The sequence below is a fragment of the Anomaloglossus baeobatrachus genome, chromosome 2 (genome assembly GCF_048569485.1).
Source record: "Anomaloglossus baeobatrachus isolate aAnoBae1 chromosome 2, aAnoBae1.hap1, whole genome shotgun sequence".
Classification (NCBI taxonomy): Eukaryota; Metazoa; Chordata; class Amphibia; order Anura; family Aromobatidae; genus Anomaloglossus; species Anomaloglossus baeobatrachus.
The window spans coordinates 467,411,917-467,438,809 of NC_134354.1; the positions used below are offsets into that span (position 1 = coordinate 467,411,917).

General features: G+C 43.8%; 1 protein-coding gene across 6 annotated transcripts in view; it reads right to left on the reverse strand.

The window, feature by feature from the left end:
- The window catches only part of AUTS2 (activator of transcription and developmental regulator AUTS2), a 1,876,064-nt gene that overhangs the window by 1,359,300 nt on the left and 489,871 nt on the right, over window positions 1-26,893 (reverse strand). The window contains exon 1 of one of the 6 annotated variants that reach the window (XM_075336343.1): window positions 12,187-12,312. The exons of the other annotated variants lie outside the window; for them this stretch is intronic. Coding sequence (XP_075192458.1) covers window positions 12,187-12,234 — 48 coding nt within the window. The 5' untranslated portion in view covers window positions 12,235-12,312. Of the gene's footprint in view, window positions 1-12,186; window positions 12,313-26,893 lie in introns of those variants that run through there. 6 annotated transcript variants of the gene reach the window in all.

Sequence of the window (26,893 nt, forward strand, 5' to 3'; positions counted from 1 at the left end):
GAATATTACATCAATCTAATACGTGTGCAAAGTTAAATTATCTAAAAGTGAACTTGACAGCTGATATATGCCTCATGAACCTTGGCCAGCATGAATCACACATTGGCTCTGTCATTTCCGGCAGGAATGTTTCACTTTGATACACTACAGTTTTCAAAGAAAGCCAACATATAAGCCCCAATCGGGGACTATAATGCTTGGGTGACTAGTCCAAGAGGCCCATACCTGGCAGATTCTCCTAGCTCCACTCCTCTTGATTGACAGGTTACAGTGGGTGGTCATTGTTCTATGGCTGCTCGCTGTGCCTTCTGATGTAGTAGCGTTCGAATTGTCGTGGACCTTGTGTACATTACATTGGAACTGCAGTAGTGTTTTGGGGGTTAATAAAGGGGTGATAGATGGTGCTTTTTTGTCTTTTATTCCAAATAAAGGATTTTTTTGATGTTTGGGTTTATTTCTTTTCACTTGCAGATTAGTAATGGGGGGTATCATAGGTGTGAACTGACATTAACCCCTTATTACCCTGATTGCCACCACAACAGGGCAATCTTGAAGAGCCAAGTAAAGTGCCAGCATTGTTGCCTCTAATCAATGAGGAAAGTTTGTGCGGCTGTAGTCTACTATTTTTAGGCTGGGGGGCCAATAAGCATGGGTCTCCCCAGCCTGAGAAAACCAGCCCCCAGTTGTTGGGCTTTATCATGTCTGGGAATCAAAATTGGCACACTGTTTTTTTTAATTATTTATTTAAATAATTTTAAAAAAAGTCACATGTGGTTATCTTATTTTGATACACAGCCAAGATAAATGCACAGCTGGGGACTGCAGCCTGTAGCCGTATGCTTTATCTGTGCTGGGTATCATAATATGGGGGGATCCTACACCAATTTATTTATTTATTTTTACTCCAATCTACAGTGACCCGCAGATGGTGTCTATGATTGGTTGCAGTCAGATGCTGTCACAGAGGCTGGTAATGCATCTGACTGCAACCAATCACAGACACCAGGATGGCTGGTGAGAAAGCAATGGATATGGATGAGCAACAACAAGCGACCCCAGAAGAAGAATGAGTGGCCTGGAAGAACTTACAGCCGTATCGGAGACTCGGTAACTATGAAGTGCTTGCTTCATTCTTATTTTCTTTATTTTTCCTTTATATTTTTTTTTTTGTTTCTCGAGTTGCTGGACTTGGATCATTAGCCAGAATTCCCTTAGAATTCCAGGCCCGGGTCCAGCACTCAGGTACGTTGGAAACCGCGTGCATCCGGACTTTTACAGTCTGGGTCCGCCCATCACTACAAATCACACATTTCATGTGCTACATATTTTTCTATTTTAAGAAAATTGATCTATCATTTTAAATCATGAATTGAAATTTGTCTAAGAAATCCCTTCAGAATAGTGAAAAATAATAAAGTATTTATACTTCAATTACCTATGTCCTGATGGTCATCATATGAAACTTTCTGCATTCTCCATTTGTCTTTCAATTTTCTGTTGTGGCTTGAAGAACATGACCTTTCAGTGGTGGTGGATCAGAAAGGTTGGTATATTATGGAAAGTCGCATAATTGAACATTACAGAAATTTACAGATTTTCCATTACTTCTTAGTCATTTCAGTAGGCCACCCTTATTTTAAAAGATATACTATATCTTGCACTTTATATGGAATCCGATGCACACCACATTGATGGGAGAATTCTGTAAGATCATGTGGAGAAATTTACAAAATAGTAGATTTAAAGAAAGCTGTACTGACCACATTTGTCTTAATAATACAAATAATATCAATATTTATTTACTATATGGGCACATTATCATTTTATGTGGGACTACAATGTGTGCCTGTAGTTTACTTTTTCTTTATAAGTACTTTTACTTGCTAGACTGTTTTAAAATCTGTGCACAAATATTTCAAGATGAGAAATACAACCCCAATTTCAAAAAAGTTGAATCCCTGTGTAACTTTTAAAGAAAACAAGAATGCAATGATTTGGAAATCTCTTATAGACCTATTTTATTCACAACAGAACATAAACTTTCATGTTCAGAGGCTCTGATTTTTTTCAATATATATTTTGTACTGTTGATTGTAGGATATTTAAAGTCTTTTCAATTTTATGTTGAAGAATATTTTTCTGAAATTGTTCCACAATTTTTAGATGCAGTTGTTCACATATTGGTTCACTTCTGACCATTCAGTTGTGAGAGAGACTCTGCCTCTCGAACATGCTCTTTTTATACATAGTCACATGATTTAGTTAAAAACTGACCCTCCAGCTGTTTTTCACTAGTACAACTAACTTTTTAAGGCTTTTGTTATCCCTGTAAAAACTCTTTTTGATAACCTTTACTACATCTGTATATATTGAGTTGTCATGTTGGAAAAGTGCACGTCTACCAAGAGCACGGCGTGATGGTAGCATCTTCTCTTACAATATAGAGCAGTACAGCTGCAAATTTATGATATTATCAATTCAATGTAGGTCCCAACACAGCAGCACTCAAACAGCCCCACATAAGGACACTACCACTGCCATGTTTCACTGAAGGCACCATGCATTTTTCTTTGTACTCATCTTTGTGATGCCACATAGTTTTGAAGCTAACAGTTTCAAAAACATTTGGTGTCATCACTATAGAGTATAGAGTCAAAGTAGTTTTCATTTTTTTCAGCATGGGCCGTAGCAAATTGTAGGCTGGCTTTTTTGTGCATAGGCTTTAAGAGAGGCTTCCTTCATGACCAAGATTCATGCATGTCATTCTTGAAGCCTTCAGCCTTCTCCTGTAAATATTTTTTTTCTCAAGTCTGTTTTCATTTTTTATGCATATGGTGCCATTAATGACAGCATAGAATGGGGAATTGTTTTTCTTTGTTAAGGAACACACTTTTATAGTCAACTTTCTACTATACACCTGTTTAATGAGTAATTAGACCTACCTATGGTTGAGTTCTTGCTTATTAAAATGTTGTAGTATAAATGTTAGCTCAGATCCTTAGACTTCTATTAGGGCATACTAATTTTTGCAACATTGCCTTGAATTAATTTGTTAGGAAAATGATTTTGTGAGTGTGCAAAAAAAAAAATCTTGTTTGTAATCAATGGCCAACACTGGTGGGCATATTTTGCAATGTGGTATCCTATAGCAAATGTTGATCTCAAAAGGAAAGTGAAGTTTTCTGACAAATCTGTTGGGGTGTACTCATTTATGCTGAACAGTATATCTGTGATGGTTAATTTGTTAAATCTGTACTCTGATGTAAGTGCAGCTCAAATGTAAAGCCTAGGTCACACGTAGCGACGCAGACGATCTGACCTTATCAGGATCGCTGCTGCGTCGTTACATGGTCGCTGGTGAGCTGTCAAACAGGCAGATCTCACCAGCGACCAGTAACCAGCCCCCAGCCAGCAGCGACGCGTGGAAGCGATGCTGCGCTTGGTAACTAAGGTAAATATCGGGTAACCAAGCAAAGTGCTTCGCTTGGTTACCCAATCTTTACCTTGGTTACCAGCGCACACCACTTAGCGCTGGCTCCCTGCACTTGTAGCCAGAGTACACATCGAGTTAATAAGCAAACCACTTTGCTTATAGTTACCCGATGTGTACCTTAGCTACGTGTGCAGGGAGCAGGCAGCTGGCTTCAAGAAGCTGCGGACGCTGGTAACGAAGGTAAATATCGGATAAACAAGCCTTTGCTTGGTTACCCGATATTTACCTTGGTTACCAGCGTCCGCAGAAGCCGGCTCCCTGCTCACTGCACATTCAGTTTGTTGCTCTCTCGCTGTCACACACAGCGGTGTGTGCTTGACAGCGGGAGAGCAACGACCAAAAAATGGTCCAGGACATTCAGCAACAACCGGTGACCTCACAGCAGGGGCCAGGTCATTGCTGGATGTCACACACAGCGACATCACTAGCAAGGTTGCTGCTACGTCACAGAAAATGGTGACTTAGCAGCGACGCTGTCGACGCTGTCGTTGTGTGTGACATGACCATTAGTCACAAAAAGTCTTGGTATAGTAGATTGTGTTGTGTATGTCAGTGATTTGTTCTCTCTTATATTAATTCAAACAATGTTATTTATCTCCATTAAAGATATTTGGCAGTTTAACCCCTCACCCTCCTGTGACTATTATACAGTGGCAGAGATGCAGTTACAGAGTTCTCTGGTTGAAACAAGTAATCACTTCTCCATGGCATATGTGTTCGGGAATTGATAAATGGGGGTCTGACTACATCGATGGGCAGCATGGCAAGCGTTTATCCCCATTAGAATGGAGCTTGTATTCGACTCAACCACTGAGCCATTCATTCCCTTTGTAGCTGCGAGCACTGTACTTGGCTTTTTCTGGTAGCTCCAAATAGGATGAAAGGACCTGCAGTCACACATCCGACTTGATGCTGCATTTTAAATTGAGGATAAAAGGATAAAAGTGCCCTATCAGGGATAAGGGTTCCTTATTCTTCCGATCAGTGTGGTTTCCAATGGTCGAATTCCAACAATTAATAAGTTATCGTCAATTATGTGGCTAGATGATAACTTGTTTTCACCAAAAACCTATTTAATGCAAACTACCATAATTGTACATCCCAGTTAGGGTGCACAGTAGATTTGCAGGAGTCTCCTGTATTTTACTGTTGATTCTCAACGGGGATAACGGCTAACAGTATTTGCATATAGCTGTAGCGTGCGCCCCTAGAGTCAATTCCTCTTTTGGCCCAAGACACCCTAGTTCGTCCCTGCTAGTTGTTAAAGATTTAGGTAAACTTGTTACTACATACTGGAAACATTTCACAAGACCATTCATTTTGGAGAGGATCTGGTGACACATGTTGATAGTTGTTAAAGTTAAGTAAATTGTGATGCTTTCCCATTTTTCCTCCTTCCAACACATCAATCTCAATAACTGACAGTTCAGTTAAGGCCACATCTCACTAAGCGACATCACTGCTGAGGCACGGTTTTTGTGACGCAACAGCGATCTCACTAGCATTCTTGTTATGTGTGACATCCAGCAACGACCTGGCCCCTGCTGTGAGGTCGCTGGTCGTAACTGAATGTCCTGGACCATTTTCTTCAAAGGTGATGTCCTGCTGGGCAGGACGCATCGCTATGTTTGACACTGTGTGACAGGGACCCAATGACAGCAGAGATCGTTATACAGGTCGCTACTGCGACCTGTATCGTTACTGAGTCGTTGGTAAGGCATGACTGTGTGACATCTCACCAGGGACCTCCCAGCAACTTACCAGCGATCTTTATCAGGTCGCATCGTTTTCGGGATCGCTGGTAAGCCGCTAAATGTGACAGGGGCTTTACTGCTTAATGTATCTTATCTCAGTGCTATTGTCATGAGATAATATTATTTACGTCACCTCTCAGTGGTTTTGTTAAAGCTAATTAGTGTATAAATGCACTACACTATGTGTTCGGGAATTGATAAATGGGGGTCTGACTACATCGATGGGCAGCATGGCAAATTTTTATCCCCATTAGAATGGAGCTTGTATTCGACTCAACCACTGAGCCATTCATTCCCTTTGTAGCTGCGAGCGCTGTACTTGGCTTTTTCTGGTAGCTCCAAATAGGATGAAAGGACCTGCAGTCACACATCCAACTTGATGCTGCATTTTAAATTGAGGATAAAAGGATAAAAGTGCCCTATCAGGGATAAAGGTTCCTAAGGGGTGCTTCACACACAGCGAGCTCGCTGCCGAGATCGCTGCTGAGTCACGCTTTTTGTGACGCAGCAGTGACATCATTAGCGATCTCGCTGTGTGTGACAATGAGCAGCGATCTGGCCCCTGCTGCGAGATCGCTGCTCGTTACACACAGCCCTGGTTCGTTTTCTTCAAAGCCGCTCTCCTGCTGTGACACACAGATCGCTGTGTGTGACAGCAAGAGAGCGACAAATGAAGCGAGCAGGGAGCAGGAGCCGGCTTCTGACAGCTGAGGTAAGCTGTATCCAAGATAAACATCGGGTAACCAAGGTGGTTACCCGATATTTACCTTAGTTACCAGCCTCTGCAGCTCTCACGCTGCCTGTGCTGCCGGCTCCGGCTCTCTGCACATGTAGCTGCTGTACACATCGGGTTAATTAACCCGATGTGTACAGCAGCTAGGAGAGCAAGGAGCCAGCGCTAAGCAGTGTGCGCGGCTCCCTGCTCTCTGCACATGTAGCTGCATTACACATCGGGTTAATTAACCCGATGTGTACTGTAGCTAGGAGAGCAAGGAGCCAGCGCTCAGTGTGCGCGGCTCCCTGCTCCCTGCTCACACTGGTAACTAATGTAAACATCGGGTAACCATACCCGATGTTTACCTTAGTTACCAGTCTCCGCAGCTTCCAGACGGCGGCTCCGTGCAAGCGCAGCGTCGCTTGCACGTCGCTGCTGGCTGGGGGCTGTTCACTGGTCGCTGGTGAGATCTGCCTGTTTGACAGCTCACCAGCGACCATGTAGCGATGCAGCAGCGATCCTGACCAGGTCAGATCGCTGGTCGGATCGCTGCTGCATCGCTAAGTGTGAAGGTACCCTTACTCTTCCGATCAGTGTGGTTTCCAATGGTCGAATTCCAACAATTAATAAGTTATCGTCAATTATGTGGCTAGATGATAACTTGTTTTCACCAAAAACCTATTTAATGCAAACTACCATAATTGTACATCCCAGTTAGGGTGCACAGTAGATTTGCAGGAGTCTCCTGTATTTTACTGTTGATTCTCAACGGGGATAACGGCTAACAGTATTTGCATATAGCTGTAGCGTGCGCCCCTAGAGTCAATTCCTCTTTTGGCCCAAGACACCCTAGTTCGTCCCTGCTAGTTGTTAAAGATTTAGGTAAACTTGTTACTACATACTGGAAACATTACACAAGACCATTCATTTTGGAGAGGATCTGGTGACACATGTTGATAGTTGTTAAAGTTAAGTAAATTGTGATGCTTTCCCATTTTTCCTCCTTCCAACACATCAATCTCAATAACTGACAGTTCAGTTAAGGCCACATCTCACTAAGCGACATCGCTGCTGAGGCACGGTTTTTGTGACGCAACAGCGATCTCACTAGCATTCTTGTTATGTGTGACATCCAGCAACGACCTGGCCCCTGCTGTGAGGTCGCTGGTCGTAACTGAATGTCCTGGACCATTTTCTTCAAAGGTGATGTCCTGCTGGGCAGGACGCATCGCTATGTTTGACACTGTGTGACAGGGACCCAATGACAGCAGAGATCGTTATACAGGTCGCTACTGCGACCTGTATCGTTACTGAGTCGTTGGTAAGGCATGACTGTGTGACATCTCACCAGGGACCTCCCAGCAACTTACCAGCGATCTTTATCAGGTCGCATCGTTTTCGGGATCGCTGGTAAGCCGCTAAATGTGACAGGGGCTTTACTGCTTAATGTATCTTATCTCAGTGCTATTGTCATGAGATAATATTATTTACGTCACCTCTCAGTGGTTTTGTTAAAGCTAATTAGTGTATAAATGCACTACACTATGTGTTCGGGAATTGATAAATGGGGGTCTGACTACATCGATGGGCAGCATGGCAAATTTTTATCCCCATTAGAATGGAGCTTGTATTCGACTCAACCACTGAGCCATTCATTCCCTTTGTAGCTGCGAGCGCTGTACTTGGCTTTTTCTGGTAGCTCCAAATAGGATGAAAGGACCTGCAGTCACACATCCGACTTGATGCTGCATTTTAAATTGAGGATAAAAGGATAAAAGTGCCCTATCAGGGATAAAGGTTCCTTACTCTTCCGATCAGTGTGGTTTCCAATGGTCGAATTCCAACAATTAATAAGTTATCGTCAATTATGTGGCTAGATGATAACTTGTTTTCACCAAAAACCTATTTAATGCAAACTACCATAATTGTACATCCCAGTTAGGGTGCACAGTAGATTTGCAGGAGTCTCCTGTATTTTACTGTTGATTCTCAACGGGGATAACGGCTAACAGTATTTGCATATAGCTGTAGCGTGCGCCCCTAGAGTCAATTGCTCTTTTGGCCCAAGACACCCTAGTTCGTCCCTGCTAGTTGTTAAAGATTTAGGTAAACTTGTTACTACATACTGGAAACATTACACAAGACCATTCATTTTGGAGAGGATCTGGTGACACATGTTGATAGTTGTTAAAGTTAAGTAAATTGTGATGCTTTCCCATTTTTCCTCCTTCCAACACATCAATCTCAATAACTGACAGTTCAGTTAAGGCCACATCTCACTAAGCGACATCGCTGCTGAGGCACGTTTTTTGTGACGCAACAGCGATCTCACTAGCGTTCTTGTTATGTGTGACATCCAGCAACGACCTGGCCCCTGCTGTGAGGTCGCTGGTCGTTACTGAATGTCCTGGACCATTTTCTTCAAAGGTGATGTCCTGCTGGGCAGGACGCATCGCTATGTTTGACACTGTGTGACAGGGACCCAATGACAGCAGAGATCGTTATACAGGTCGCTACTGCGACCTGTATCGTTACTGAGTCGTTGGTAAGGCATGACTGTGTGACATCTCACCAGCGACCTCCCAGCAACTTACCAGCGATCTTTATCAGGTCGCATCGTTTTCGGGATCGCTGGTAAGCCGCTAAATGTGACGGGGGCTTTACTGCTTAATGTATCTTATCTCAGTGCTATTGTCATGAGATAATATTATTTACGTCACCTGTCAGTGGTTTTGTTAAAGCTAATTAGTGTATAAATGCTTCCGATACACCATTGCTCTTGTTGAGCCCTATCAGCCACTCAGACGTTATAAAGCTGGTGTCACACTAAGCGACAGCGACAACGACGTCGCTGTTACGTCACCATTTTCTGTGACGTAACAGCGACCTTGTAAGTCGCTGTTATGATCGCTGCTTAGCTGTCAAACACAGCAGAAGCAGCGATCATAACGTCGCTGTGCTACATGTGCAGAGAGCAGGGAGCCGCGCTTAGCGCTGGCTCCTTGCTCTCCTAGGTACAGTACACATCGGGTTAATTAACCCGATGTGTGCTGCAGCTACATGTCACAGTGCAGAGAGCAGGGAGCCGCGCGCACTGCTTAGCGCTGGCTCCTTGCTCTCCTTGCTACAGTATACATCGGGTTAATTACCCGATGCATACTGCAGCCACATGTCACAGTGCAGGAGCCGGCACTGGCAGCAAGAGCGGAGGCTGGTAACCAGCGTAAACATCGGGTAACCAGGGAAAGGTCTTCCCTTGGTTACCCGATGTTTACGCTGGTTACAGCTTACCGCAGCTGCCAGTGCCGGCTCCTGCTCGCTTCATTTCGTCGCTCTCTCGCTGTCACACACAGCGATGTGTGTGTCACAGCGGGAGAGTGACGACCAAAAAATGAAGCTGGACATTCAGCAACGACCGGCGACCTCACAGCAGGGGCCAGGTCGTTGCTGGATGTCACACACAGCGACAGCGACGGGACGTCGCTGCAACGTCACAGAAAATGGTGACGTAGCAGCGACGTCGTTGTCGTCGTCGTTATGTGTGACACCAGCTTAAGAGTGCTTTCCAAACTGGAGGACATTTAATAAGAACCAAGAAATATGAAGCCTCTTGTTACAGAGAATGATATGGAGAACTCAAGAAAGTCATGGGTACCATAGTTTTCTGTTTAGCACAATGCATATTTTTTACATAGTCTATGCTATGTTCAAAGGAATATTATAGATTAAGTTTGTTTATAATAGTTGATATAATGTGTAAATATCTTTAATTTAATAATAATTAGTTTTTATTTTAGCAACAAAAATCTTTAAGATTTATTTTAAATATACTGACTGTATAAGGTTAGTCCCTAACACATGTACCCAAAATGTGTACAGTGGGTATAGAGAAGACCCAACAAAATGTAGAAAATCCCGGTATCCCCAGAGTCTTGTGTATCCTATGACCTGTAACATGTCATTCAAAGCAAATTGTTAGATGTATGGCAGGTATGTTATGATGCATATTGCTAGCACTTAGTGGTAGGTCATTGTTGGATATGCATTGCTAGTACCAAAGTAATAGTGAATGGACTAAACTGGGATTGATTCTTTTGGGAGATAATATTTTTGAAGGCTGACAAAATTCTTTTGAAATTTTGTTTGCCTTGTCATCATCATAGTATTTAACTCCATACCATAAAAGTTCAGAATTTAACAGTAAGTTTTATTCAATCTGAAACATGGTCAACATATATACGGTAGTATGATTAGAAAGATGTATAGTTATAAATTTCTAACTTTTTATATATGTGTTCAGGTAAACGTCCAAATTACTGATGTAAGTATGTATTAGACCAAAGGTACGTACATGCAATCAGGAGACATTGCGTTCTAGATGTAGTATAATTTCTCTTACAGAGATGCTAGATTTCTCCGAGGGAGAATGCTGCATCCGTACCCACGATTAGGATTATGAGTGCAGCAGATTCTCCCACTGAGAACACCTGCATAAATTGACGTGCTATGGCTGGGAAAGCTGCACCACATGTGAGTTTACGCTGCATAGAAAAGAAGCACAGTGGGTATGGGTCTTCTATAAATCCCATCTACTGTGCTTGTACTGTACAATGCAGCATTTTGAAAGCAGCAAAAACACGCTGCGTCCAAAACACTGCGGATACTGATTGTGTGGACGTACCCTAACATTAATTTTGTATGTCAAAGTAAACTTTAGCAATCACGGCTATTGAGTTCAGAGTTTAAAGAGAACCTGTCAACTGATACATGCTATCCAAACCGTGAGCAGCATGTATCAGCTACTGGCTGTAATATTCCAGTCAGGTATGGTTGACTCTGAAACATAGCAGAGTCTCAGAGAAAAACATAGTCCAATAGCTGGTTAAGGACCATTCCGCACTGTAGACCAATCAGACAGATGGGTTTCCAGCAGCTTCTCCACACCTGCTGCTCTGAACTGATAGGCCTCTGCCTACACTCGCAGGTAGGCAGAGACTGGTCAGTCACGTTCAGAGGGCAAGGAGAAGCCGAGGTGAACCTGCCTGTCTGACTGGTCTACAGGGTTGCTTGGTCCTTGGCTGGCTATTAAACTATGTTTTCCTCTGAAGCACCACAACATTTCAGAGTCCAACATACCTGGATGGGATAATAAAGCCAGTGGCTCATACATGTTGCCCACAGTATGGGCAGTATATATCAGCTAACAGGTTCTCTTTAAGCTCTGAACTCAATAGTCGTGATTGCTAAAGTTTACCTTGACATACAACATTAATGATGTGACTTTTGGGGATCTATGTGCACTTGCCTTTAAATTGTATCTATAAACCAAAATCACAAGTTTACAAGTATATATTAGTTAGAGAACAACATTTTAAACAGTTTCTTTTAAAAATGATGAGAAGATAAAGAGACCTCTACATATCCATATATTCAATAAGAAATAAAAAAAATCTCCAAAAATCCCATGTGATTTTCTTGTTAATACACTTTAGGTATAGACAAAACTATCACTATAATTTTATTATTTATTTTCAAAACGTAAATCATCCAGAAAAAGATACAAATAGTGGTTTTCATTTAAATATAAGCGACTATATTTCAGGATAATAAGGGATAATAATCAGATATGACAACAGTGGTAAAATATTATTGTCTAATAGTAACTAATACAATTATTTAATGTCTCCATAAGAGATATATCTCGTTTGCTAAGTTTTTCAATTAAAAATGTAACTTAAGGATGAATTGAATGATTTTTTTTCCTACCCAATAGCTATTATACTATCATAGTGGCAGAAGAATATCACCTAGGGAATAAAATGACCTCAATAGTAATCCTAAAGGCATGCCACATTGCCAAATATTACCATAAAATCCATTTCTACAGAATAAGTGATAGATACATAGCAAACATACAGTGCTAATTATCCCTAATGCATACGCAGGATTGTTATTTCATGTGCAGATGTAGGAGAAACTAAAATCTCTATTTTTTTGTTTTACTCTCCAGAAGGACGAAAATAAAATAATGTAAAACCAAAGATAACAAATCAAATTATCGCAAAATAATAAATCATATTCAAGTTCTACAGGATTGATCATGACAAACTTATCCAAATACTGTAACCTGTCACTCTAACAAAGTACCTGATGATTGCCCAATCAAAAGCCATACAAAGCACATAGCCAAAACCAATGATAACAGTAACAATATGATGGCTTACCTTTTCTGCATACTTGAACTTGACATAAAACCAGCTGGACTTAATCATTGTCACCCAAAACTGATCTTTAAAGTTTGCAGAAGAGTGATGTACTAAATGATTAATAAGGGGTATCCGTTTAGGTGGGCAACACAAGACAAGGGACCGTAGCCTTCAGATTCCGCCAAGCTGCCCACTAAGCCCTGCTGCGATCTCACTCTCTCCATCCAGTGTGAATGCTCTGCGCTGTGTTTCTCCGTCTGCTTGGCTGCCTGGCACATGTCAGTAAGCCAGGAGGAGGCTGGCCTCAGCCCTGGCAGCATCCCACGAGAACGACCTCCCTCCATTTAGATGAATAATGAATTCCTGCACTTCCCTCCAGACACAGATTAACACCTGGCTAAACATTATTCTGACAACATGCTGCCCAGTCAGGGATCGCAGCGAGAAAAGATTAACTCTTATAAGCCTTAATCGTATTCTACTAGGTTATGTCCACCTTTGAAAAAAGAGACTCATGTAGAAAAACAGATAAGGTATACATCCTTTTTTTTAGCTATAAATATATTTGGTTACATCATAGAAAAGAAATTGAACAAAAGGAAAACTTTAGGTATGTTTTGTCAATGTCGCGAAACTTAAAGAGAAAATTAGGGAGGTGATGTTTATAAAAAACGTATACTATCCAAAATTAGTACCCCACATGACAATACTTTTTGATTTTGACTACTCATCAATGGCACTTTATGACTAAAATTTGTGAAGAGAATATTAACCGTCATTACACTATATCTGCAAGTAACTGACGTGACAGGTTCCATTTAAAGGGCTTTCCCAATGTTTTTAAATGGCTTCCAAACTGTTGTTGAAAGCTGTGCCAGCGTCGGACTGGCTACTGGAGGAATCTTCAGTAATGCCAGGCCTGGATTCAGGTAACTGCATTGCATTCCGGAGCTCTCGCCTGAGCTCCAGAGTGCAATTGAGACTGTACCGCGAGCACCGAGTGATTGATTTCCCGGCGATTGCGGTTCAGTTTATGACAGCTGCAGACAGGCCGGGGTGATCTCCGCTGCTCTCACCTGAACTCCGGAGATCACCCCGGCCTGTCTGCAGCTGTCATAAACTGAACCGCAATCGTCGGGGAATCAATCACTCGCCGCTCGCGGCTCAGTCTAGGCTGCACTCAGGTGAGAGCTCCGGAGTGCAATGCAGATACCTGAATCCAGGTCTGGATTTACTGAAGATTCCTCCGGTAGCCAGTCCGACGCTGGAGCCTGTGCCCCTTATTTATTCATAGTTTTGACAGTAAAATCACTGTGCTGCTACATGACCTATGCACTCTCTAATGAGAATCAGCTGAGAATCAGATTACCGGTACTAGCATTCCCTCATGTAGCGTCTATATCCAAAAAATCCGGACAGACCAGGGTGGCTACATTTGCAGAAGACCAAATGAGAATCAGTTGTGGAAATTCTAGTGGATCCAAATGGATATACGTAGAAGTATCTATATATTCTTTTAAAAAGTCCAAATTTTATTAATACATTTAAAAGCAATACATTTAGATTGTTGGTAGGAGACTAGAGTATGTCCTAGACAACGCATTTTAGCATTATGTTACGTGTTCATCATGGTCATGTTGAAGGAGTAACGTAATGCTGAAACGTGTTGTCTAGGACATATACTAGTCTTCTACCAGAAATCTAAATGTAGTGATATTAAACTTATTAATAAAATTTGGATTTTTTTAAAAGAATAAATAGATACTTCTACAGATATACATTTGGATATGCTGGAATTTCGACAACTGATTCTCATTTGGCCTTCTGCAAGGGTAGTCACCTTGGTCCGTGCGGATTTTTGGACATAGACGCTACATGAGGGAATTCTACTGCTGGTAAGCTGACTTTTTTCTTGTTTTCTTTCATATGCACTCTCTAATGCTGCAATATGAGGGAGCTTTGTCTCTGCAGCATCCAAAGGGGCACAAAGGTATTGAAGCTGGCCATGCTTGAGAGCCAACAGTGCATTTTTCTGTGAGAGTATTGCTTACCAACCCTACTCTGAAGAGCTTGTAAACAATGTGCTTTGTGTATGTTTACAAGCCATAGCAGTGGTCAGTTTCCTAGGCAACACACTGTAAACAATAAAAAACAAAATATAGGTATCAGGGAAAGTGGAAGGAACTTTATATCCAGTGCATTGCAAAGGTGCTTGTTATTTAGAAAATAATAAGCTCCCCTTCACTGAAGATGGAAAAAAAAACCTTGCCAGACCCTTTAACACTAGAACTACTGGACTCGAGACACCTATATAGAAATACATAGTGCAAAGTAGTCAAAATGACTACCTCAGTAGTTCTAGTGTTAATCATCCAAAGTGATGTATAGGAGCCTCCCAACTGTCAAATGTGTCCGCGTGAGTAGCTTATTCTCTTTTCCACATTAAAAATACATATCACCAATGAAGAGCAGCACTCAAGTTTTCAATGAAAATTATTTTTCTTGTAGTCAAACAGCCTTTAAAAGTACCATTAATACAGAAAGCAACATTTCTAACTATACAGGCATAGAGTCATTTTTCAAGCTGATGTGTTACAATAAGCAGCCTTTTAATGTTTAACTTAAAATACAGCCAAATAAAGTGCACAGGGATGTGGGGAGAGATACTGTACCTGTTAGCTGAATGACAACTATGTAAAGTATATTACAAAAGTGAGTACACCCCTCACATTTTTGTAAATATTTTATTATATCATTTCATTTGGCAACACTGAAGATATGACACTTTGATATAATGTTAAGTGGTCAGTGCACCCGCAATACTGTAGACCAAGTAATAAGTTTTGAGCACTCCAAGGCTCAACTAAGTATCGAGCAGTGCCTGAGCAGGGTCGCTCATCACATACTGCAGACTATGGACTGATGGTTTGTAAAGCCTATGACTAAAGGCCCCGTCACATGCTACGATATATCTAACGATATGTCGTCGGGGTCACGGAATTTGTGACGCACATCTGGCATCGTTAGAGATGGCGTAGCGTGTGACACCTCCGAACGACTGTTAACGAGCAAAAATACTCACCTTATCGTTCCTCACGTCGACACGTCGTTCATTTTCATAATGTCGTTCCTCCTTCTGTGCGCCGGTTGTTCATTGTTCCTGAGATGAACACAGCTTACCTGCGTCCCGCCGGAAATGAGGAACAAAGGAGGTGGGCGGGATGTTACGGCCGCTCATCAACGCCCCTCCGCTTCTATTGGGCGGCCGCTGTGTGACGTCGCTGTGACGCCGAACGTCCCTCCCCCTTCAGGTATCGCCCACAGCGACGTCGTTAGGGAGGTAAGTACGAGTGATGGGGATTAACGACATTGTACACCACGGGCAACAAATTGCCTGTGACGCACAAACGACATGGGCGGGTGCGATCGCTCATGCGATCGCATGATATATCGTACTGTGTAACGCCGCCTTTAGTCATTTGTGAAACAGGGATTAATTAATTGGTGTTGCTTTGTGCTGGATTTGCATTTGTAAGCTTTGCAATGTAACATATTTCAGTTAACAGTATTAACAGATTTTATTTTATTTCAAAATCAGTATAAACAGCATACTTTATCACTTAAATAAAAATTCCTACAGTATGTACTTTCTATAGCACTCAAATGCAATGTCGATCCCACACCAAGCGTTTCTTGTTCCAACATGAATACATTAAATTTGTTTACTATGCCTTTTAGGTGTTTAGCCCCAGTGATAAAAGTGAGCAAATCTGCAGACTTTTTTGTTAACAGATTCTCTTGAATTCTGCTGGGATAGGAAATTAAATTTTAATAAAACTTTAAATCAAATTCCTGGTCAAAATGGTTTATAGTGCTATAGGGCGTCTCCAGACCCTAGAGCATAATAAATGGGAGGTTAAACAATAAAAAATATTATACTTACTCTGCCCTGTACTTGTCCGAGCACCAAAGCTCATTACCTAATCTTCTACTGGCTTGCTTCTTTCCTCTGACTCTGATCTCCTCCTCCATATTCACTTTTCTTCACTCTTTGGTGCTTCCTGTACTCACTAGACCTGACACAAGGATATGACATGTGTCACACTGTGATATCATGACATGTCCAAAGATCTAGTCAGCTTCAAAGGCATCAAAAAGTGAAGGCAGAAGAGAAGAACTGCGCCTGTGTTTCGAAGGGAGCCGTCAAAGGACAGGGAAGGAAGCTAAAGCACCAGAACAGTTTAAGGGCAAGGTGAGTTAAGTGTTTTTTTTAAATTTAACCCCTTTCAGGTTTTATGGGCTAGGACAAATGGCGAGTAAAATGGTCCAAGTGGAAGGTGATAAAAAATAGCATTCCACCTGGACCCATTTTATTCTATAAGGCCGTTCCCATCTGCGATTATTTTCTCAGCCCTAATCGGACCAAGAAAACAGTTGCAGCATGTGTGACGCCCTGGAACCCAGGGGTGACACAGGTCATAACACTCACCACCTACACACCCACACTAGAAAGGTACCACCAGTCAACCACAAAGACCTGATTGCCTCCCTCAGAGTCAGACAGGCACACCAGGTAGGCGGAGTCAGGCGGAAAGACATGCCCCCCAAGGATTCTGCTGGCCTGAGGCAGGAACACAGTAAATAGTTCGGTTCAGTACAGTGGAGTGGAGAGTAGTGGAGTACAGTTCTGCTTGGGGCCTGGGCTGGAGCCTAGCTCCTCAGATCAGTCAGGCAGGCAGACGGCAGTGGCCACCTGCAGGAGACCGGGAATATGACCGGTGGAACCGTAAGGGACCGGGACAGGGTAGTGACCCGCCGGTACCGAATCGGGGAACCACCAGGATACCGGAGCACCAGGCAGGGTACTCAGACCCCAAACTAGGCTATATGCCACCACCATAGTCGAATTAACTGATTGCGGTCTGGACCTCAGGGGTTCATTCCCACCAAAGTCCCGTTTGAAGGCAACAGCCCAACCCGTCCGGATAGTAGCCACCACCAGAGGCCAGAGATCCAAGGGCCAGCGCCTGCGGGCAAAAGGGGCTCCTACAACACATACACGCCGGGGAGCAGACTACCAGTGCCCAGGCACAGTGGTCACACTAAAACACAGGTGCAGGAGAAAGGCTGACATTGCCAACCCGACTAGGAAGCTGCAGCCGGCTGCGGGCCCCATCCATCCCTCCGTTTGGTTTACCAGTGACTCTGTGTGGTTTAATCGTGAGTACACCAGTGCCATCCGGCACCGCACCACAACCCTGCACCCTGCACCCCGACCCTCGCACAACCGGGCCCCAAGACCAACATCCCCTACCCACGGAGGGCTCAACACCTAGCTGCACCACTACACCGCTCCCGGGAGTCCCCGTACCTTCACCGCAGTGGTGGTGTCCACCATCACCACAACCCGTGGATGGCGTCACGAACAATCATTCCAAAACCAAACACCCGCATTCCCCCCGTGCGTAGCGCCAAACCCCCTTGCAGAGCGACGTGACCCCCGGGTCCGTGAGAGGCTCAAGCCACCCCCCGCAGTGCGAGCACGGATCCGAGCGGCTCGGCGGTCACAGCCGAGGCCGCGGGGCGGTACACATGTTGCAGGTGGAATCCAATCCATTTTCACTCGTACCCATACAAGTCTATGGGTGCGAGTGAAACATTGCAGTGCACTTGGATTTCACCGGAGTGCAGAGCGTTAATTGCATCAGTTGGCAATGGAAGAGATAGGGAGATTAATCCTCCCTCTCCTCTGCAGTACCTGCCTTCTCCACTGCTGTGATCCTATTGCAGGATCGGATCACAGTGACTTGACACTTGGCTTACACTCGCAGCACAGCAGGAACTGAGTGTTGCATCCAATGCACTCTGATCAGATGCCATACGCTCGTGTGGCTCCAGCCTAAAAGATAGCAAGCAAACTAGCAGTCAGTAGGCCACGAGTTTGCTTGATTTGTGCTAATCAAAGCTCAAAAATTAAGGTTCTGGTGAATTATTTATGAAATTTAATTCACCTTGCATCGATTATCTCAACTTTACCCCGTAGTGATGTCAGTACGATTGGCACTTGAGATGAGCGAATACATTTGAGTGGAAGTGAATTATACTCCAATGTTACAAAAATCTTTCTATATTTCGCATTTGCATGATGTCGTTGATCTCCGCGCTTCTGTTCAGAACCCTCCATGACGCTGTGACACCTGGAAGTCTGTCATAGTTTGAGAGGACCAAAGATTCGAACATGAGCAGTGGGAGCTAGAAGACATGCTGATGACTGGACAGGTGACGGTGAGTAGTGGATGAGCATGAGAGGAGATCGGTAAGTTGAGTATACTGATTTATTTTATTTTATTTTTTACATATTATGTTTATTTTGCTCTTGGGTCTAGAGAGAGTAACTTATTCATGAATCAAGTTTCCTGGGAAAAAATGTTCGAATAGACAAATTCAGTTTTTCCTTATCCGCTCATCTCTAGTTGGTGCGTTATTTCCTTGGCCAATAACGGCTGCCATATGTTCTAAGCTAATATTAAATGTCATCACTGCAGTCAAGAAGACAAATGTCTAAAGGAGGCTTTACACGCTGCAACATCGCTAGCGATGTCACTAGCGTTTGCACCCGCCCCCATCGTTGGTGCGTCACGGGCAAATTCTTGCCCGTGGCGGACAAACTCGCTGCTTCCCATCACACATACTTACCTTCCTAACGACCGGCGGCGAACAGCCTCCTTTCTAAGGGGGCAGTTCGTGCGGCTTCACAGCGTCGTCACACGGCAGGCGTCCAACTGAGGCGGAGGGGCGGAGAGCAGCCGCTGGAAAGTCACGCCCACCTCGTTGCCGGAGGACGCATGTATGGTGTTGTTCATCGTTCCTGGGGTGTCACACGTAGTAATGTGTGCTGCCTCATGTACAATGAACAACCTGCGTCCAGAACAAGGAACGATATTTGGGAAATGGACGATGTGTCAACGATCAACGATTTGGTGAGTATTTTACATCGTTAGCGGTCGCTCGTATGTGTTACACGCAACGACATCGCTAACGAGGCCGGATGTGCGTCACGAATTCCGTGACCCCAACGACATCTCGTTAGCGATGTCGTTGTGTGTAAAGCCCCCTGAACAGAGGACCAGAGTTGTATAGAAATGACAGAAAACTTTACTGGAAGGTATGTGGGTATTTTTTAGTTATTAAGGGTGTTTGGTTTTTTTTCAAGCATATTTTAACTAAAGGGAATTGGGACTGAACTCACTCAAGCACTATGAGAACATCCAGCATCACTGACTAATAAACTATAGCACGGTACATGCAAAAATGACACAATTCTAAGGAAGAAATATCCATTAAGAAAATAATTGAAAATATGATTACTTTTATTATTCAGAAAACCAATCCAGTACAAGTGAATGAAAGCTCTAATTAACATGTACAAGGTGTATATGTAAACTTCAGTGATTAATGAGGTGGTAGAGATGGTTCACTCAATTCTATATTTTTAAAACTATTATCGTGAGCAATCTGTTGAAAAATAAGGTTTTTCCATGTAATTCCTTCTGGACTGGTAATAAAATCCTAATGAGCAATTAATAATAGTGTAATATCAAGAAACAGATGTTTAATATCGTCAGCATCATTACAAATATGGATAGTGTTTAATATAATTCGTAAACTATGCAGTAGTGCCTTTCCAATTCTATCATGTAAAACAGCCATAAATATCCATCATTCTATCATGTATATCTTTTTTTTTCTTTTTTTTTCTGGGTCCATGATTTGTATCTGATTTTCTCATAAAGGATAAATAAATAGAGTTTAGAGGTAGGCGCTGAAACGCGTTGTGAATAAAAAACTATCATTGTTGAAGAATCGATTTATTCCAGTAGCGCAGCCCATCTAATGTGCATTCATCAACTATATCCAATATTTTCTGGAAGAATCATCTACCAACCATAAGGCAGCAGCAGTTGTTTTTCTTCATGCATACATAGGCACTTGTATACTATCACTCCCTAGGGTATCACCGTATTGTGCACTCTGTGCACAACATCTAGATTGCTTCACATAGAGATTAAGGCATTTTTACTTATTGTGTTTCAATATTTTTGACCCATCATCAGAATAACTTCCCAAATTTGGGGGTCCGATTGCTGGGGCCCCAAAGGATCCCGAGAACCAGGGCTTTGAGAAGCCCCATGTGAATGATCAGTAATGCATACTGCTCCTGAGACACTTTGCAAATAAGGCCAAACCACTAGGTACACAACCAAATCAATGTTTTGAAAAATTTGCTTCCTTTGTTTCAATGTTTGCCAATGTATGTAAAGGGCTGTGGAATTAATAGCGCTATATAAATAAATATTATTATTATTATATTATATGCATATGATTAAGGCGACTAAAGCACCAGGCATTTGCTACCCCATTTGTAAACAACATGATGTAGAGTCAGAGGCCTTGATTCCAGCGCCATATAAAATACTGGTTTCTGTATTTCTTTTTCTTTAAATAAAATCACTGTTTAATCTGCTTTAGCTCTACCAGCTATCTAAATGCTGAGCATATTCCCTCTCACACCAATGACTCTGACAGATTTATGTGCACACTGTGCATAGGCAGAAAATTACCATTCAATGGTGGAGGTGGTGTTATACAGAGCTCATAAATATTAAGTACTACATGGCAGCAAGTTTGCTAGTTCTTTGGGTGTGTACCTAACATTTCTTGGTCAGTATTTTTTGGGAAGGAGGAATTGTGGTTGAAACCAGTGACAAAAATATATTCTATTGAGCAATAAATGCATCATTAAAGAAAAATTGGCAAAAGTAATAGGATAATGTATGAATGTAAAAAAGAAAACAATACAGCATTTCACAATAGGAATGTGGAACTGCATGTGTGTCGCCCAGAGCCATTGGGTACTCGGCCCCGGGCCGTATATGTACGGGGATGCTGTGTCACGGTTGCATAATGGCTGATGCCCTAATTCCGTGACCCTAGGGACGCTTTTTAAAAGGGGTATATATACAGGGAAGTGAAAGAGTTTGTATTGTGACGCCACTTGCGGGTTGCGGTTATGGTGATAGAAGAGTCTGTTAACTCTGGGGCTGATAGTGGTGGCAGCTGGGATGGTAGGCTCTCCACAAGTAGGGCTGGGCCCCAGGGAATAAATGGAGAGGTCCGTTGCAGAAAGAATAGAGACCACACAGTGAAGATGCAGTGCAACTTCTGTTTAATCACTGTAAGATGGAGCTATGGACTTGAGGACGACTAGTTCAGACACCTGGTCCCTTTTGTCCCAGTGCCGGTGTAGTGACCTGGTAGTCTCTTTCCCCGACACCTCTCACTTGTGGTTGGGACCCCGTAACCTGGAGCGTTTGTGGGTCCCTTACTGTCTTTTGTCCGTACGGCAGGCAGTGCGAACCCTGTAGGGTCGGTGTTCTATTCCAGTCCCTGGCTCAATCTTTACTGCTGGTGCCCCTGGATTCCTTGGGTCAGTGAGGTATGTTAAGGTCCCCTCACTGTGCAGGTATTTGTCAGGTTGCGTGAAGCTGTCGCCTGACCTAGGGACCTGTGCCCTGTCGGTGCTCTGGTTCCAGAGGTACCTGGCTGTACCGTCCCTGGCAACCACTCTCCTTGCCACCTGGGTCAGTGTTACATGACCCTGTCTGGAGACACATCCGTCCCCTTCAATTGTCACCAACGACTCCACTGTCTGACTGAGTGTCTGTGTCTGTTTGTCCCCTCCCACCAGGCTGTCGGCTAGTGGACTGGACTGGCTCCACCTCTAGGCGGCCATCCATTGGGTCCCAGACTAGTCGGTCATCCCTATTGCAGAGTGGCAAACTGGGGATGTTATGTGTGTTGTTGGAACTGGCACTGGGTTTCCAGATCCCTGGGGGTAGGCCCTGCATCTTTGTCAGGATGCAGTACCTAACGGTGCCCTGAGGGGTTCAGGGGCGCTACACATGCAGCGTGTGTGACGACCTGGACCCCAGGGGTCACAGAATAAAACCACTTACACACACCCCCCCTCCCTGGTCAGGAACACCAGTCAAACAAAACCCTTGTTGCCTCCCTCCAGGGTCTGATGTCCACACCAGGTGGGGCGGAGCCAGGCGGTTGACCCCACCCACCGAGGAGTTCACAGGCCTGGAGGCGGGAGCAGACAGCAGATTGTAGTAGACAGTGGAAGTGAGAGGAGTAAAACTGTGTGTGTGTGTCTGGGTCGGAGCCCAGGCACAATCAGCAAGGTCGGCAGACAGTGGTGGCTGTCTGCAGGAGTTGGTGGACATCAGCGGAACCGTAGGACCGGGGTCGGGCGGTGGCCCGCTGGTACCGAACCGAGGAGCAGATTGAAACTAAGCACCAAGGCAGGGTACTCAGACCCCGACTAGGCTCGGAAGCCGCCATAAAGGTCAAATTCTCTGATTACGGTCTGGACCTCAGGGGTTCATTCTCAACCAAGTCCCGTCAGAAGGCAACAGCCCAACCCATCTGGATAAGAGCCACCGCCAAGGGCCAGAGATCCAAGGACCAGCGTCTGCGGGCAAAACGGGCTCTCCCGACACTTACACGCTGGGGAGCGGACTACCCGTGGGAAGCCATAGGAGTCAAACACATACACAGAGGTGCAGGGAACGACAACCACCATCAACCCATCAGGGGAGAGTGAAAACACCGCAGCCAACTGTGGGCCCCGTCCATCCAGCCATTTGGTTTACCAGAGACTCTGTCCTTGTCTACCTGAGTGAGTACACCAGTGCCATCCGGCACCGCGCTGCACCGCAATGCTGCACCCGCGTCCACGCTGCCTCCCCGCATCAGCACCTGCACCTATCCCTCCTCCCTGCACCCCAACCAGGGCCCCGGGACCAACAGCCCCTACTCACGGAGGGGTCAACACTTTAGCTGCTCTCCGCCATCGCTCCCAGGATCCCCCGTCACCAGCAGCGGTGGTGCCCACCATCACCACAACCCGTGGGTGGCATCACAACCGACATCCCACCACAAACCTCCCCCCTTTTCACTCGCGGGCGAGGAGGCGCTGCTCGAGTCCCCGGGTCCGGCCCCGTGCTCGAGCCACCGAGGAGCAGAAGTACTGGACCCGAGCGCCAGCGATTCCCAGGCGAGCGGCCTTCCCAATCCCTTCGCCCGCGATGCGTCACAATCATCACTGGTGCAAGTTTTCCAGGAAGTAATACAACCAAACGCAATTCACTTATGTACTGCTTTATATAGAGTATTAATGTAAGAAAAGAACATTATGGAGGAGGGCCAAAACTACAAGTGGTGCAGTTGTTGAAATCACACAAGGACCCTGGAGCCTAAAAGATTTAAAAAGTGTATTTGTTATTAGCTAAGGAATAGGTCATGATGCTGCAACTGCTGTTGGTGGAAGAGGCTCAACATCACCTGAAAACCCAGAGGATGGTCATGGTGGTAAGTCCTATGTGCAGTTATCTAAGGTTTGGGAATTCCTTTCCTCAATGCGGGCTGGCTATTCTTTTTGCTGAGTGCAGTCTTTGCAGACGGAAAATAAGCCATGGACATCCCTACCCAAAACAATTAGTACATGAAGCAGTATCAAGTCCTCACTTGTAGAAAGAAATTTCACAGGAGATATAGGCAAGGTTTAGGCTTCTCACCTCGTGTTTGTCTTCCTCTTAGCTAGGACACATGGTCAAGTAACTTAGTCGGTATCATCATCATCATTTACAGCCTGTCTAACTTACTCTAACTTATCATCCTCCATCAGATCACTAGATATCCATACTTGTTGCCTGATAGTGCATATTCATTCGCTTCTGTGCCAACTCAATTCCCTCCTGGTCAAGCTGCTTGTAATAATGTCATTACTATACTACTCATTGGATTCCACTGCCGTTGGAAAATGAAGTGCACCCAGACTCATAACAGAATACACTGGTGCCATTATTTCTCTCTGATAGGGGTATTCACTCTGTGCTCTCATGAGCATGAGAATGCGGTCCTACCTGGACTTAGAATTGTGCTCAAAAGTGCACTGCACCATCATCACATTGAGCAGCAATTATGAGCAGAAGGAGTATGGCTTTCAGGGCCCATGATGCAACACAAGACAAAGGCTAAGAACGCACTTTGCGTTTCCACCTGCGTTTCAGCTGCTTTTTAGGTCCGTTTTGAGAAGCACCTTTTTCAGGCCAAAAGGCATGCGTTTTGTTTTTTCAGTAAAGTCAATGGAAAATGGTGATTTTCAGACCGCACTTTGCGTTTCTAAATGCTGCGTTTAATTTGCATATTTTGTGGCAAAAACCAGGCGTTCAAAAAAGCAGCATGTCAGTTGTTTTTGCCATTTTGGGTGCGTTTTGCTAACATTGAAGTCAATGAGAAATGGCAAAAAACAAGATTTCTTCAAATTCCTGCATTTTACCTGCTTTTTATGTGCAGAAAACATGCGTTTTGGACTACCAAAACGCATGCTTTTTGGACATAAAAATAATGATTTCATATGTCCCTTTACACACACACATAGTCCGACAATTAAATTTGAAAAAAAATATAATGTATTGCTATTTTTGCAATAAATAGTATATTACCGCTATAATTTTATTCAATATATCTAATTTCTATCTTATTTCTAAAAATCTGTATGTTTTCTTTTTTTTTCTCTTTTTCTATTGTGTTTGACAAATTAAACTTTATTTAGCTGTGTGTTGATGTTCAAAACGCATCTGTCAAAACGCAGGAGAAAACGCATGTAAACAGCTCTGAAAACGCATCTAAAACGCAGTAAATACGCATGCGTTTTCAGTGCTAAAGTTCTGAAAAAGGCAACTTTGGTCAAATCAATTAAGCCAAAACGTGCGTTTAGAACTGCAAGTAGCACAACGCAAAGTGCGGTCATAGCCTTAGGAAAGGTGAAGAAGCCTGCACAGTTTGGCGCTATATTTGCTCTGAAGCCAGTATTTGGTTATCTATATTCTTTTACATCTCCTCAAATTGGTATCACCCCACTCCTAAGAGCAACAGGGCAGAATGTTGCATCCACTCTCACCCCCAGTTTTTTTTCATTCTTGTAAGCTTAAGCACTGCCAAACTGTTTTACAGCTTAGCATGAAAAAAATACAGTGTATGAGTTACTCATCTGTATCAAGGAGCAAATCTCATGCCGGATGGCTACCACATCATTTACAGTCAGGCATTTTTATGTGATGAACCGTGGTACTAGCATTATTATAGTTAAGAGTGACTATATCATACAGCAGGCAAACTGCAGCTTGATTTATTTTGAAATCCATCATTAGCAATTAATGAGGGACATGTGTTGCCTACTGACGCCCTCTGAAGAACTTACTAATAAAGATAATCGAAATCGAAGTGTAAAATTTGGAGTTCAGGCCGGTGCTCAAATCCAAACTTGGACTTTTCATGGAAGCCCGTGGTTGAGTTTGAAGTTCGATATAAAATAAAGTTTGATGAAAGGTTGCATGTGCATGGCTGTGATTTGCTGGTACACCACTTGAACCAACCTGTATAACCACCGGATAATGGGTGGCACTGCGACTTTGCTCTGACTAGCGCATATCCATTGCTTGGTGCATGTGCTGAATTTGGTAATAGAGAGGTTGGTGAAAAATTACCCCGAGATATCAAAGCTGCTGCAGAAAGTTTGGGTTGTCAGTGAGCACTTTTGGAATTCTTACTCTGCTGCTGCTTGTCTGTCTACACTGCAACATAACATCTGCCTTCCCGTTCACCGCATTATATGGGACATACTCACAAGGTGAAACTCTACCTTGCATATGCTAGAGAGTGTAAGCAGCAACAGGTTATAGTGGAATTTCAGCAACAGCACACACAAGTGAGTAGCTCTGGAGAACAACACAACTTCAAGGCCAACAAGTGGGCCTTCATGCAGGATGGGTCTGTTGTGTTGTACTGCCTTGAGTACTCCACGAACATAGCCAGAGCTGATGACTCTATTGTCAATGTTACTATCCTACTTACCTACTTGAATGCCTCCTTGAAACAATGCTTCACAAGAGATGGTGGATGAGGTGGTGGCACAGGAGGAAGAGGAGGAGGAACATAGATCATGCACACTATTATTAGGCTAGTCGTTCATACATGGCTCTGAGGTTCCTGTGCTAACAGCAGCTAAATACAGAAATGTCCAGCCAGTGGACAGTTTTGAGGGTAAGAATGAGAAGAAAAAGGCAGAACTGTGATCACAGCAGGGTGGCACCCAAAGCAGCTAATGGGCATCACTGGAGTTTGGCTGGGAGATAACAAAAGACACAAGTCGTTGCCTCTGGGTAGCCTGGCACACATGAAGGAATACATGCTGCAGTGCCTGCGCAATGACTGCTGAGTTGCCTGGATTGTTATCAGTGTTGATTATTGGGTGTCCACCCTGCCGGATCCCTGCTACAAGGCCAACATGTCATCCTTACTTCCGTCACTGGAGTGGGATTGTAAAATGCAGGAATACAAGCACATGCTTGAAGACGTATTACTGACAGCATTCCTATCTGACAGAGTGGGCTCAGTTGAAGCACAAGGCAGAGGAGAAGGAGTCACTAACACAGTTGGGAAACCAACACCACCTCAGAAGGGAGGGTTAGCTCGCCAAAATGTGGAAAAACTTCCTTACCAACCCACAACATCCAACACCACCATCTGATACAGAGTCAGGTGCTGGTCAAGGTGAGATACAGAAATTAATTTTTAACTACAGCTTGACCGAAAC